At 37.5% G+C, this 14,612-nt stretch overlaps 1 protein-coding gene across 1 annotated transcript; it reads left to right on the top strand.

The window, feature by feature from the left end:
- Positions 1–8,211: 8,211 nt before the first annotated feature.
- On the top strand, positions 8,212–11,851 carry LOC129892666 (uncharacterized). Its single transcript, XM_055968251.1, has 3 exons — positions 8,212–8,281; positions 9,456–11,005; positions 11,180–11,851. The coding sequence occupies exons 1-3, from the start codon at positions 8,212–8,214 to the stop codon at positions 11,849–11,851; spliced, it is 2,292 nt and encodes a 763-aa protein (XP_055824226.1).
- Positions 11,852–14,612: the final 2,761 nt, after the last annotated feature.

The raw sequence follows: 14,612 nt of genomic DNA, 5'->3' as shown, positions 1-14,612 counted from the left end.
TATTTCATGTCTTCTATGTAGTTGATTTGTAATTATTTTTTTTAGTTAACATGTGTTAGAATCAATTAGATTAATGATAAAAAATGAAACTTTTTTTTTGTCTTGCTTAAAGTGTAGAGACATATTATAAAAAAAAAGAAAAATCTCAATTTCGTTCATGACTTTTTTAGTAGTTTTGTTTGACCATATAGATTCTCATATTTTTAATTTTTTCTTTATCATGATTTAAATAATAAATATATACTTAAGTTATCATTGAGTTAGAATTTTCATTTTTTCATGGCTTAATTGATGTAAATCTTGCTTTAAAATTTGAGTTAGTTTACTATATAGGTTAATTTCATGTTCTTTAGTTATTTAAATATATATATTTTCTACATGTATGCATGTTGTTAGTCACTATATTGATGTAAATCTTGCTTTAAAATTTGAGTTAGTTTAATGTATAGGTTGATTTCATGTTCTTTAGTTATTTGAATATATTTCTCTCTCTCTCTCTCTATATATATATATATATATTATTATTATTTTCTACATGTATGCATGTTGTTAGTCACTATATTGATGTAAATCTTGCTTTAAAATTTGAGTTAGTTTAATGTATAGGTTGATTTCATGTTCTTTAGTTATTTGAATATATATATTATTTTCTACATGTATGCATGTTGTTAGTCACTATGTTACTTTATATGCACTTCTAGTTGCATTCTCCAAATTGACATAGAAAGATAATCTTCAATTTATTGTCTTAAAATATTATGTTATATTTGTTTGTTCAATTTAAAATGAGTAGTAGCTTATATGATTTTATTTTGGTGCATGTGACACCATCCGAGTCCATCTTTGGACTAAATCCTCGCATATCATTGAGTTTTGAGTCAACTTCACCCTTGTTTGAATTTTGAAAGCTGATACGCAGATGTAAAGGAGGTTTACTATAGGTTCCGGAGGAAGAAAATAGACTGATATACAATCTATATACAGGAGATACAGAAAAAGGGTGACTGTATATATTGATATATATTTATATATAATCATGATATACAGAAACGAAATGGGCCAAAGGTCCAAAATACAGGTGGCCCAATATCTTAGTCCAGGTGTACAGAAACTAAGTATTGGGCCGGATTTTGTTTTGTTTATATTGTTATTCTATTTATTTGGGTTGTAATAATTTAATTTATTTATGGTTGTGTATACTTGCTTTAGATGTTAATTTTTAGTTTGGTTTGACTTAATCGAACTCCCCTTAAAAGAGAAACCATTTTTCTGTTAATTTGCTCTAAAAATGACTTTGTTCAAGTATTTTTCTTTTAGTTAGATATTTAAAAAAAATAGAATTTTCTTTCAAATTATCTTAAAGTTTTTTTTTTATATATAAGTTGATGTTCTTTCAAATCAATTGAGTTTAAAGTGTCTTTCGGTAAAAGAAAAAATATTCTAAATAGCTCAAATAATTTTTCTTATGTAATCAAAGTCTTAATCATCTTTAATTTTGCTAAAATATATTAGATCTACCACTTCTCTTTAAATATATTTAAAATCCATTTACTCAGTCATTTAATAGAATATATTTTCTTAATAAATTATCTCAAATATCTCAAGTTGATTTACTATTCAAATAAATATATTTATCTTTACTACTTACAAGTAATTTTTTAAAGTTAGTCAAATACTTTTCAAATCGTCGGATAACCGCACGTTAGCGACCATTTTGAGTGCTCACACCTTCTCAAAGTGGAAATAAGAACCTCGTACCCTTTTCTCTGAATTTTTAAGACTTAAATCTGTTAGGGTCTTTTAAATTAAGTTTTCTTAATTTCTTTAAAAAATTAAGTGGCGACTCCTTTTTTTTCTAAAATTGATTTTTTCTCTAAAAAGTTGAAATTAATTTTAAACCGTCTTTTTTCGATATAACATGTATGATGAGAATTCTTGAGTCCGAGTAACGATGGGTTGATTGCTTGAGTGTTTGAGTATTTGAGTTCTTGAATTGCGCCCGTGGCTTGTGCAATTCTCTAGCTTAGTCATCATTTGAAGATGAATGATCCCAAGGGGGAGATATTGTTATAGCCCAGAAATTTCCAAAATACTCCTAGAGAATAGCACGCTCACATAACGTACCATCCCTAACTTTTTTGGCCAATCCGAGGTTGAATTATTGATCGGGGGAAGAATCACATGGGAAAGTGGTTTTGATTGAATTTTAGGCCAACCAAGTCAAAAGATAATTTTTCAGTGTAAAATTGTATTTCCAGAAGGGTGCACGACCAGTCCACGTCACGGATTTGCTCCCCACAGTGCAATTTTCCCAAAATCTAACCAAAAACTAAATTGGACATAAATCGCACTTCATGAATGAGTTTTTATTTGTATTTTATTCGCACGTTTTTCAGTTTTAGTGAGGAGTATTCCAGTCTTTTGTCTACTGTTCTCAAACTTAACCTAGGCCATTTTGGGACAAAATTCAACCGTTTATCAGTACCCAATGGAGTTTTCTTCTCATTCATCCTTAGAAACTTTTGAGAGCGAGGAGTAGAGTAGAGGAGAAGAGCTAGGGTTCTTGAATTTCAATTGAGGTCTTCAATTTTTGAGTAGATAATAGTCGTCCAGGTATGTAAGGATAAACTAAAGCATGAGCCTTATTCTTCCATGTGCCCCATGAGTGTGATAGGTTGATTTGTAAATGAATTGAGTCCCCATGATTGTGTTTCTTGAGATTTTCTTTAATTTAACATATTATACATAATATTGCATAATTGATGTTTTCTACGAACTTGTTTTTTGAACAAATAATTTAAACTTCTTAATTCATAAACCCTAATAGTATTTTGCCTAATATTGGATATATATGCCTAAGGATTGTGTCTAGAGTCTTGAACTTGTAAATGCATGATTGTGATTGAGATGTGAGCATGATGATAGTCTTAATGAAATGTGATAGTCCTTTATATCTTCACAATTGAACTCAAATGAATGGTCTCAACTGAATGTTGTCATAAATTATTATCCAAACAATCCTTAAATGAATTATTGGATAATTGATTGGTTGAAAGGATTGATTAAATAGAACTAATGAACTGATAAGAGTTCATATGAGACTTATTGATTGGTTTGATTGTGATTGATTGTCTTACGATCTTGAATCTTGGGAAAAGTATCGAGCACCGAATTGGGTAAGAGTAAGTAACAACTCGAACTCAATAACTACATAGTCAACTGTAAGAGAGGATTAAATCGTTAAGTCGGATGTTTTCTTATTTTATTATCCTGACATGAGAGGACTTGATTGATTGTTGGATCCGTAATTGGTTGACTTGTTCTTTCCCCTAGCAAAGTATTGAACGGACGTGACAACAACTTTGGCTTATTGTACTATCATTGGCTCATAAGTGATCGGTTGTCGAATAAGAGAAATTCCTAGATAGGTCTTATAGTACTCTAATGATTGAATTGGATAAGAGTAAGTAACAACTTGAAATCAATAAATAAGAAGTCAAACGTAAGAGAGAATTGACCCGTTAAGTCAGATGTTTCTCTTATTTATTATTCTGACATGATAGGACTTGATTGATTGTTGGATCAGTGATTGGTTGTCTAGTACTTTACCTTGGAAAAATATTGAACGAAAGTGACAACAACGTCAGCTTGTTGTACTATCACCGGCTCATAAGTGATGGTTGTCGGATAAGAGAAACTCCCAGATAGGGCTTGATAGTACTCTAATGATTATATTGGATTGTATATGATTGGTCTCGGTCTAAGACTTATTCTTACTTTAAACTAATAACATCCTGATTGAGTTTCTCATCCTTCTTATTTGAGATATTCTGAACTGATATTATTCTACCCTGATGCATGTTTCATTTTACCATATTACATACCTGTATATTTCATGTACTGACATCTATTTGGACATACATCATTTAATGATGCAGAGATAGGCTCTAGAGATCATCAACAAGCGCACCATTAAGGATCTGTTCACATTCAGCTGATTTGTGAGTCCTTCCTTGCATTTGGAGGATACAACTTATGTTATTTTTGCTTTGAATTTAGTCTTTTCATTTTGATTTGAGGTAGCCATGAACCTATCATTGGAACCATTAGACAGTAGTGATAGAGGCTTCATAGACTAGATAGAGATGGTTGATTGAGTATTTCTATTCCTTAAATTGTTCTTGTCAGACATAGATTGGAGTTTGATTTGTTGACCTATGGCCTTTCTTCCTTAAGTTAGATTGTTAATTGGATTTGCCCACCTATTTTTCTATCTATTTTAAATCTTCTGTTGATTGAATGAATGAACGTATGTGTGACCAGGTCAAGTCGTTCGCTTGAGAGCCAGTAATGATTTCTGAGTGCCGGCCACGTCTAGAATACTTTTCCGAGGCATGACAATTATCCACACTAGAGAAAATGTTTTATGGAAGAACGAACACCGCATAATTTATATGATTTTTAGGAGTATCAAAATCCTTTTTGCTCCACTTGTTTAAATACGAAATCTATTTTCGCCTTTTATTTTAGACTTTATACGTTTTTAAAGAAATAAAAATTAATATGAGTGTTTTACTATAATATGGGACATATTAATTGAGATATAGACTTAGATCTTAATAAATAATTTGAAAAATAACTAATTAATATTGAAGGTAAAAAATATGGATAAAATAATTATATTTTTTTGATATATTAAAGATAAAATATAAAAGTGAAATCTATTTTTAGAATAGTGAATTAGTAAAACTAAACGGAGAAAGTACATGTCTTCAGTTACGCCTTCCTTGGTCTGTAAGATTTCTTTTGATTTTTCAATTATGTTTGATGATATTTATATTAAAATTTGATTAAATTTGAATTCGGATAAATAGGCCAATAAATAAAACATGAGTGAATAAAATCTGCAAAATGAACGTAAAACTCAAGAAACACACACAGTACAGCTACATTACGTTTTCAACATCCAAAAAGCTGACTCAAATATTTTGATGTCACGTTATTTACGAATTTTGACGTACTACATTTATAATTTATTAGTTGTTAAATTAGTAGTCAGTGATGGAGATGTTGGAGAAAATATGTTCATTCATGTTTTGATTTTCAGGGGGACAGATGACATAATTAATTAGGCAATATCATGAGAAAAATATAGAGATAAGTGTTAAAAATATATTTAAACTATCATTTTTTTTAGTTTCATATCTAAACTATTGAAAATTAGTTAATCTTAATTTTAACTAATTCTAATAATTTATTTAATTTTTGTTAAGATAAAATATTTTGTCCATGTGGAGTGTAAAGTGACAATTTTTTTTAAATGAAAGAGAATGTAGTATACATACCATAATAAGAGTGGAATAAAAGAGAGATGTGTGTTTCTCAAACTAATAAGTGATAGTTTTGCTATGAAACACACACTCCAATAGTTTAGGTATAAAACTCAAAAAATTGGATAATTCAGGTGTGTTTGTAACACTTATCTCAACATAATTTAAAACTAAGTAAAAATACAAATACAACAACAACAACAACAACAACCCAGTGAAATCCCACAACATGGGGTCTGGGGAGGGTAGAATGTACGCAGACCTTACTCCTACCAAGGTAGGACGGCTGTTTCCTGGAGACCCTCGGCTCAGTAAAAGCATAAATGCATAAAAAATGTTAGATAAGAATAGAAAATTAAAAGCTTTATGAGAAAAACAACAAACAAATAACGAATAGATAACAAATAAATAAATACTAATAACAAATAACGATTAAATAAATAATGAAAGCGTCACAGGTAAAATTGAGTAATCAAAGCATAGAAAGTAATAAATAATAACAGAAATAACAGAAATCAGAAGTCAAAGCGCAAGAGATCGTAATGCACTACTACACCTATGAATAGAGAAGAATAACGAGACTATGAACTAGCCTTCTACCCTAATGTGGGTCCTCCACATCCTCCTATCTAAGGTCATGTCCTCCGTAAGCTGTAACTGCGCCATGTCCTGTCTAATCACCTCTCCCCAATACTTCTTCGGCCTACCCCTACCTCTTCTGTAACCATCCATGGCCAGCCTCTCACACCTCCGCACTGGGGCATCTGTGTCTCTCCTCTTCACATGTCCATACCATCTCAGTCGTATTTCCCGCATCTTGTCTTCCACCGAGGCCACTCCTACCTTGTCCCGAATAGCCTCATTTCTAATCCTGTTGCTCCTGGTGTGCCCACACATCCATCTCAGCATTCTCATCTCAGCAACTTTCATCTTTTGAATGTGAGAAGTCTTAACTGGCCAACACTCCGCCCCATACAGCATAGCCGGTCTAACCACCACTTTGTAGAACTTGCCCTTAAGTTTTGGTGGCACATTCTTGTCACATAGCACTCCGGAAGCGAGCCTCCATTTCATCCACCCTACCCCAATACGATGTGTGACATCATCGTCAATCTCCCCACTGCCTTGCATGATAGACCCAAGATACTTGCAACTACTTCTCTTTTGGATGGCCTGAGCACCAAGCCTAACTTCAACGTCAACCTCCTGAGGTGTCTCACTGAACTTGCACTCTAAGTACTCTGTCTTTGTCCTACTCAACTTAAACCCTTTAGACTCCAAGGTATATCTCCAATCCTCCAGCTTAGCGTTAACTCCGCAGCGAGTCTCATCGATCAGGACTATGTCATCCACGAAAAGCATACACCATGGCACCGCACCTTGAATTTGTCGCGTCAATCCATCTATCACCAAGGCAAATAAAAAAGGACTACGAGCTGATCCTTGATACAACCCCATCACCACTGGAAAGTGCTCTGAGTCCCCTCCTACTGTCCTTATCCTGGTTTTGGCTCCCTCGTACATGTCCTTGATCACCCTAATGTATGCCATAGGTACACCTTTAGCCTTCAAACATGTCCATAGTATTTCTCTTGGGACTTTATCATAAGCCTTTTCTAGGTCGATGAATACCATATGCAAGTCCCTCTTCCTCTCCCTATGCTGCTCCACCAGTCTCCTCATAAGATGGATGGCTTCTGTAGTTGAGAGTCCCGGCATAAATCCAAACTGGTTCTCTGAAATAGACACGTCTCTCCTCACCCTCATCTCTACCACTCTTTCCCACAGTTTCATAGTATGGCTTAGTAGCTTAATACCTCTATAGTTGTTGCAACTCTGGATATCCCCTTTGTTTTTGTATAGAGGGATCATTATGCTCGACCTCCATTCTTCGGGCATCGTTGCCGTTTTAAAGATGACATTAAATAACCTAGTCAACCACTCCAAACCTACCGAACTCGTGCTCTTCCAAAATTCCCTAGGAATCTCGTCAGGTCCGATTGCTCTTCCCCAGCGCATCCTACGAATGACACTCTTAACCTCCTCGACCTTAATACTCCTGCAATACCCAAAATTGCAACGCCTCTCTGTATGTTCTAAATCTCCCAACACAAAGTCTCTGTCCCCTTCCTCATTCAAGAGTTTATGGAAATAGGACTGCCATCTCTGTTTAATGAGGGTCTCGTCTACTAATACTTTTCCATGCTCGTCCTTAATGCACTTCACTTGGTCCACATCGCGTGCCCTTCTCTCCCGCGCCCTGGCTAGCCTGAACAATTTTCTATCCCCACCTTTCTCTTCTAGTTCAACATAAAGGAGTTCAAAAGCTGTTGTTTTTGCCGTCGAAACCGCCGACTTCGCCTCCTTTCTCGCTATTTTATAAAGTTCCCTATTCGTCCACTTCTCCACCTCATCTATGCTTTCTATCAACTTTGCGTACGCCATCTTCTTTGCTTCCACCTTTTCTTGCACTTCTCCATTCCACCACCAGTCTCCTCGATGCCGACTACGACTACCAGTCGAGACTCCCAACACTTCCCTTGCCACAGTCCTAATACAACTAGCCGTCCTATCCCACATACTGGTCGCATCCCTATTACTATCTCAGGGCCCCATGGCCTTCAACTTCTCTCCCATCTCCAGGGCATTAGCAGTGGTCAAACTCCTCCATCTAATCCTAGATCGATGATCTCGGGCGCATTTATAAGCCCATGCACTATGTTTGGCCACTGTTGTGTGGCATTCTGAGAAGTAATTGAACCCAAATGACGTGTTTTGGATGAATATCAAGCAAGTGTGAAAAAAGGTATGAGTTGCAACATATGCAGGGATTTTGCAAAGAAAATGGCAGGAAAAATAGTCCTGGCGCTATAGTAGCGCGATGCGCCACTGCAGCGCCAAAACCTGTATATACTTTAGTGGCGCGACGCGCCAGGATGCAAACTACTGCGGTATGTTTTGGGCGCGATAGTGGCGCGATGCCCCACTGCAACGCCAAGCAAAATTCTTCAGAAATTCTCTAGGCGCGATAGTGGCGCGATGCGCCACTACAGCGCCATTAACTTTCCAATTGTTTATTATTCTGCTCTTCAATAATTGAAAGGAGAGAGAACACTTTAAATAGTGGGGTGTGCTAGGGCAAGAAGGGAGACGTTTTTTTTGAGGCAGAAAGAGAAGAGAAGAAAGACAAAAAGAAGAAGAGAAGCACAAAAACATCTTAGGTTCTTTTCTTACCTTAGTGTGTTCTAATGTATTTGGAATTGATTCCTTGTTGTTGTTATTTACATATGAGTAGCTAAACACCCAAATTTCGGGGCTATAGCTACGAAACATGATTTAATAGCATTTAAACTTGGTGGAAGATGGGTTGTTGATTCTAATTACTCTTCCATTCTTGTGATTATGATTTTGATGCTTGGCCAGCATTAAGATATATATGTTGTTTATCTTGAATTCGGAAGAGGACAGGTAGATAGAACAAAGAAGGGAATGAATGTGTTCATACAAACATACGTTAGCATGATTAGTAGATAGGATGCTTGTGACACATACCTATTTTACCACATTTGGTTATGATAAAGGATGATAGTTAAATGCATTTTTATTGTTTCATACCTATCACCGCTCAAAGATGTAGTTAGGTTGGCAATGAAGATAGGCAATTATAGGTCGGAAAACCATAATTGGATTATTAACCCTTTTTATCAGTAATTAAATAACCCATCGGAAACTAAGATTGAATGATAGTAAACATGATTTCACCTTATGTTATAGCCCTGGAATCTCTTAAAGCCCGATTAATATACATAATTATTGCGTTGTCTTCACTTCGAGAAAGTGTTTATATTTCCGAAAATTAGTAACAAACAATCTCAAAAGGCATAACTATAATTAGTGAAGGCATTTGAAAGAAACTGTTTGCCTTATCAAGGTCCCTGTAGGTTCGATATCTGGCTTGAAAGAGCCGCTTTACTACTTGAGAGACTACGTATACTTGCGTGTGCAGTTGTCGCTACAACAAGTTTTTGGCGCCGTTGCCGGGGACCTTAGAAATTAGGCAAATTGACTTTCTATGTTAATTATGCTAAGCTTTAACAACTTGGTCTTAGCTGTGAATTTTCGCAGGTAACTTAAACATTACACTGGACAGAGACAAAGAGCTTGTAGATCCGTTATCCGAGCCTGAACGATTCTTTCAGCGGAAGAGGCGAACAACAGCTTCGAAAAACTTAATACATAAACTAAATCTGGCGGAAAATCACGATTTAGAAGGAGAGGTCTTGCCAGAGGAGCTCCCTGCAGCCATGGCAGCCAGGATCGTACGTGATGTGGCAGTCCCACTCACTGCAAATGTCACCTCCAGCATTCAGAAACCGCCAGCTGGAGGGAGATTTGAATTAAAACAGAACATGGTGCAATTGTTGTACTCTAATGGACAGTTCACGGGATTGACTCATGAAGACCCTAAAGTTCACATCCAAAATTTTTTGGAGATCAGCGACACTTACACGCCAATTGGGGTATCTCCTGATTATGTGAGACTAACATTGTTTCCTTTTTCTTTGATAGGAGAAGCCAAGAGGTGGTTGAAGTCGGAACCACCAAATTCAATCACTTCGTGGAATGATTTAGCCCGCAAGTTTCTTATAAGGTTCTTCCCTTCGGGGAAGACGGCTAAGTTGAGGGCTGAAATTTTGAGCTTCAAGCAAAAGTTAGGAGAAAATTTGTACCAATCTTGGGACAGATTTAAATCATTACTCATTAGTTGCCCTCATCATTATCAGGCTAACGAAGTTTTGGTCCATACCTTCATAGAAGGGTTGGAGCCTAACACCAAAATTTTTCTTGATTCAGCTGCAGGTGGGCAAGCCCTGGACAAAACATATGATGAGTTATACACATTGTTAAATCGCATATCCCAAGGAAATCCGGAGTGGAATGGAGGAAATGCTCGATCTGTCACCCAAAAACAAGCAGGCATGTTAGAGGTTGATGCAGTAACTGCATTGACAGCACAAATTGCAGCAATGCAAAATATGATGACAACACATTTTAACACACTAGCAAAAGGACAGCAGCAGGCTTCAGTGAGCATGGTTCAACAACAACTTATGTGGTGCGAAGTATGTGGAAGCAGTGAGCATGTGGCCGAACATTGTGGAGCAAATCCAGAATCAATAAATTTTGTAGGTAATGCACCTAAGGGTATTGGTAACCAAAACTATGGAAATACTTACAACCCAAATTGGAGAAACCATCCTAATTTCTCATGGGGTGGAAATCAACAAAATCATCATCACGAGCCAACTCAATACAGACCACAGGGAAGTGGACACCAATACAATAATCCTAGTCAAGCATACAATGCTCAAAGTCAAAATGATCAAGCATCAACAAAATCGGGAAGCATGAGTGTTGAGGACATGTTGAAACAAATCATGACAGACCAAGCCAAGCTAGCTTCCGATGTCCGACAAAATCAACTGGCTACCCAAAATTTAGAGAAACAGCTTGGGCAATTAGCAAGTGCACATAGTTCTCGCCAACAAGGGGGCTTACCAGGTAACACTGACCCCAATCCCAAACAGGTGAATGTCGTGACTACTCGTAGTGGTCGCCCACTCACTGAATTGGCTCCCAAAGTAAAATTGGCAGAGGAAAAAGGCAAAGAGCAAGTCGGGCAAGAAGGTGAACCTAGCGGGTCAAAAGAAATAGAGGAACCAAAGACAAAACCTCCTCCTCCATTTCCTCAAAAATTTAAAAAGAAGAAAGAAGAGGAGTGTTTTGCAAAGTTTATAGATTTGTTGAAACAGGTGCAAATTAATTTGCCTTTGATTGATATTTTACAGGGAATACCAAGGTATGCTAAATTCGTCAAGGATATCGTGGCCAATAAAAGCAAGTTGGCTGAATTTGCAACTGTGGCACTCACTGAGGAGTGTAGTTCAAGAATCTTGAACAAAAGCAAGCTTCCAGCCAAACTAAAAGATCCAGGTAGTTTCACGGTGCAGGTAACCATTGGTAAATATAGTAATGCAAGAGATCTCTGTGATCTGGGTGCTAGTATCAACTTAATGCCTAGATCCATGCTTAAGAAATTAGGCCTGGGGGAACTTAAAGCAACAACTATTTTGCTACAGTTGGCTGATCGTTCTGTAGCTAGACCTGATGGTATCATTGAAGATGTTTTGGTACAAGTAGGATCCCTTATCTTCCCTGTTGATTTTGTCATTTTAGATTTTGAGCCGGACCCCGATGTTCCTTTTATCTTAGGACGCCCGTTCTTAGCAACAGGCGGGGCACTAATTGATATGGCTGCAGGTAGATTGACTATGAGAGCACATGATAAAGTGGAAGTGTTTGATGTATATCATGCACTGAAATTGCCTGCAATTTATAAGGAGCTGTCTGCTGTAACCATCATTGACGAGGAAATATCAGCTCAATGTACTACCTCAAATGACCCATTGGCGAAAGTCGTAATGGGTCAAGATATTGCAGAGGACATGGAAGCTAAATAGATAGCAAGTGTACTCGATATGCCAAATATTAACATGTGGAAGAAGAATGTAGAACCCTTAAACAGAGAATTGGGTCCTTCACCCAAGCCTTCTCTCGAGGAAGCCCCTGAATTGGAGTTAAAAAAACTGCCAGCACATCTCAGGTATGTTTTTCTTGGAATAAATAACACTTTACCTATAATCCTTTCATCTGCTTTGTCTGAGGCACAGGTCCTAGCAGCACTGGAGGTACTAAAGAGGCACAAAAAGGCCATTGGGTGGCAAATGGCTGATCTTCATGGCATCAGCCCCGCTTTATGCATGCACAGAATTTTCATGGAAGACGGACATAAGGCTAGTGCACAACCACAACGCCGGTTGAACCCCATCATGAAAGAGGTTGTGAAGAAAGAGATAATTAAATGGCTAGATGCAGGCATAATATACCCAATTTCTGACAGTAAGTGGGTAAGCCTAGTTCAGTGTGTACCAAAGAAAGGGGGAATGACTGTGATAACCAATGAAAAAAACGAGTTAATACCTACAAGAATAGTGACTGGGTGGCGCATATGCATGGACTACAGAAAGTTGAATGATGCAACAAGAAAAGATCACTATCCTGTGCCGTTCATTGACCAAATGCTTGATAGGTTAGCAGGCCAAGAATACTACTGTTTCTTAGATGGATATTCAGGTTACAATCAAATCACCATTGCACCAGAAGATCAAGAAAAGACAACATTCACATGCCCTTACGGAACTTACGCATTCAAGCGTATGCCGTTTGGCCTTTGCAATGCTCCTGCCACTTTTCAGAGGTATATGATTGCAATATTTCATGATATGGTGGAAGACTTTGTAGAGGTTTTCATGGATGACTTTTCAGTTTTCGGAGAGTCTTTTAATCTTTGCTTGAAAAATCTAGAGAAAGTACTTGCAAGGTGTGAAGAAACAAACCTTGTCTTAAACTGGGAGAAGTGTCATTTCTTGGTAAAAGAGGGTATTGTATTGGGACATAAAGTGTCAAAAGATGGGTTGGAAGTGGACAAAGCAAAAATTGAAGTGATTGAGAAACTTCCGCCACCAATCTCAGTAAAAGGAGTTCGAAGTTTTTTAGGTCATGCCGGATTCTACCGGCGTTTCATCAAAGATTTTTCCAAGATAGCCAAACCAATGTGTGGGTTGCTCGAAAAAGAGGTAAAATTTGTTTTTGATGATGAATGTTTGCAGACATTTGAACTCTTGAAGAAAAAGCTGATTGAAGCCCCTATCCTACTAGCTCCTAACTGGGAGTTACTTTTTGTGCTGATGTGTGACGCAAGAGATACAGCCGTGGGTGCAGTTCTGGGACAAAGGAAGGAGAAAATTTTTCATTCCATTTATTATGCAAGCAAAACTCTTGATTCTGCTCCGGCAAATTACACGGTCACGGAGAAAGAAATGCTGGCGTTGGTCTATGCGTTTGATAAATTCCGCTCTTACTTGGTAGGTACAAAAATGATTGTTTTTACTGACCATGCAGCTCTTAGGTACCTATTCAGCAAGAAGGATGCCAAGACAAGGCTCATCAGATAGATTCTGTTGTTATAAGAATTCGATATCGAAATCAAAGATAGGAGGGGATGCGAAAATCAAATAGCAGACCATCTATCAAGATTAGAGGGTTCGCCCCATGTGGCTGAGCAGGAGCCGATAAAGGAGGAATTTCTGGATGAGCAACTGCTGGAAATAGAGGTACAAGATCTCCCATGGTACGCAGATATCGTGAACTACCTTGTTAGTGGAGTGTTCCCTCCTGATGCTATCTCTCAACAAAAGAAGAAGCTTATGCATGATGTTCGCCTCTATATATGGGACGAGCCTTAGATGTGTGCCAGAAGCAGAGGTACACCAAGTATTGGTTGCATACCACTCATCACCATATGACGGCCATCATGGAGGAGAGCGCACTGCACATAAGGTACTTCAATCGGGTTTCTTTTGGCCTACGTTGTTTAAGGACGCTGCAGGTTATGTGAAGAACTGTGACCAATGTCAAAGAACAGGCACCATATCACGAAGACATGAAATGCCTTTGAACAATATTCTAGAGGTTGAAATCTTCGATGTATGGGGAATGAACTTCATGGGTCCTTTTCCTCCCTCATGTGGAAATCAATATATATTAGTGGCAGTGGATTACGTGTCCAAATGGGTTGAAGCCTTGGCCCTTCCTACAAATGATTCAAAAATGGTGAGCAAGTTTGTGAAAAAGCACATCTTCACTCGATTTGGCACTCCTAGGGCAATTATCAGTGATGGAGGGTCACACTTCATAAATCAAACAGTAAAGAATCTCTTGGCTAAGTATGGGGTGAGGCATAAAGTTGCTATATCATATCATCCTCAAACCAGTGGGCAAGTGGAGGTATCCAACAGAGAGGTAAAACAGATATTACAAAAGACTGTAAATGCGCAAAGGAAAGATTGGTCAGAAAAATTAGATGAAGCTCTTTGGGCATACCGAACAGCATACAAAACACCCATTGGAACCTCCCCATACCAAATGGTATTCGATAAGGCGTGTCACCTACCAGTGGAGTTAGAACATCAAGCGTACTGGGCAATTAAGAAGCTTAATTTGAATCCAGAGCTAGCAGGACGGAAGAGGTTGAATCAATTGCACGAGACGGGAGAGTTTAGGCTCCATGCTTATGAAAATGCTAAGCTCTATAAGGAGAAAACAAAGCGATGGCATGACAAGCACATCACCACCCGCACTTTCAAACCTGGGCAAAAGGTA

Source organism: Solanum dulcamara, chromosome 6, assembly GCF_947179165.1.
Source record: "Solanum dulcamara chromosome 6, daSolDulc1.2, whole genome shotgun sequence".
NCBI classification, from domain to species: Eukaryota; Viridiplantae; Streptophyta; class Magnoliopsida; order Solanales; family Solanaceae; genus Solanum; species Solanum dulcamara.
The sequence above is the reverse complement of the archived record's forward strand: the minus strand, read 5'-3'. Positions and strand labels throughout refer to the sequence as shown.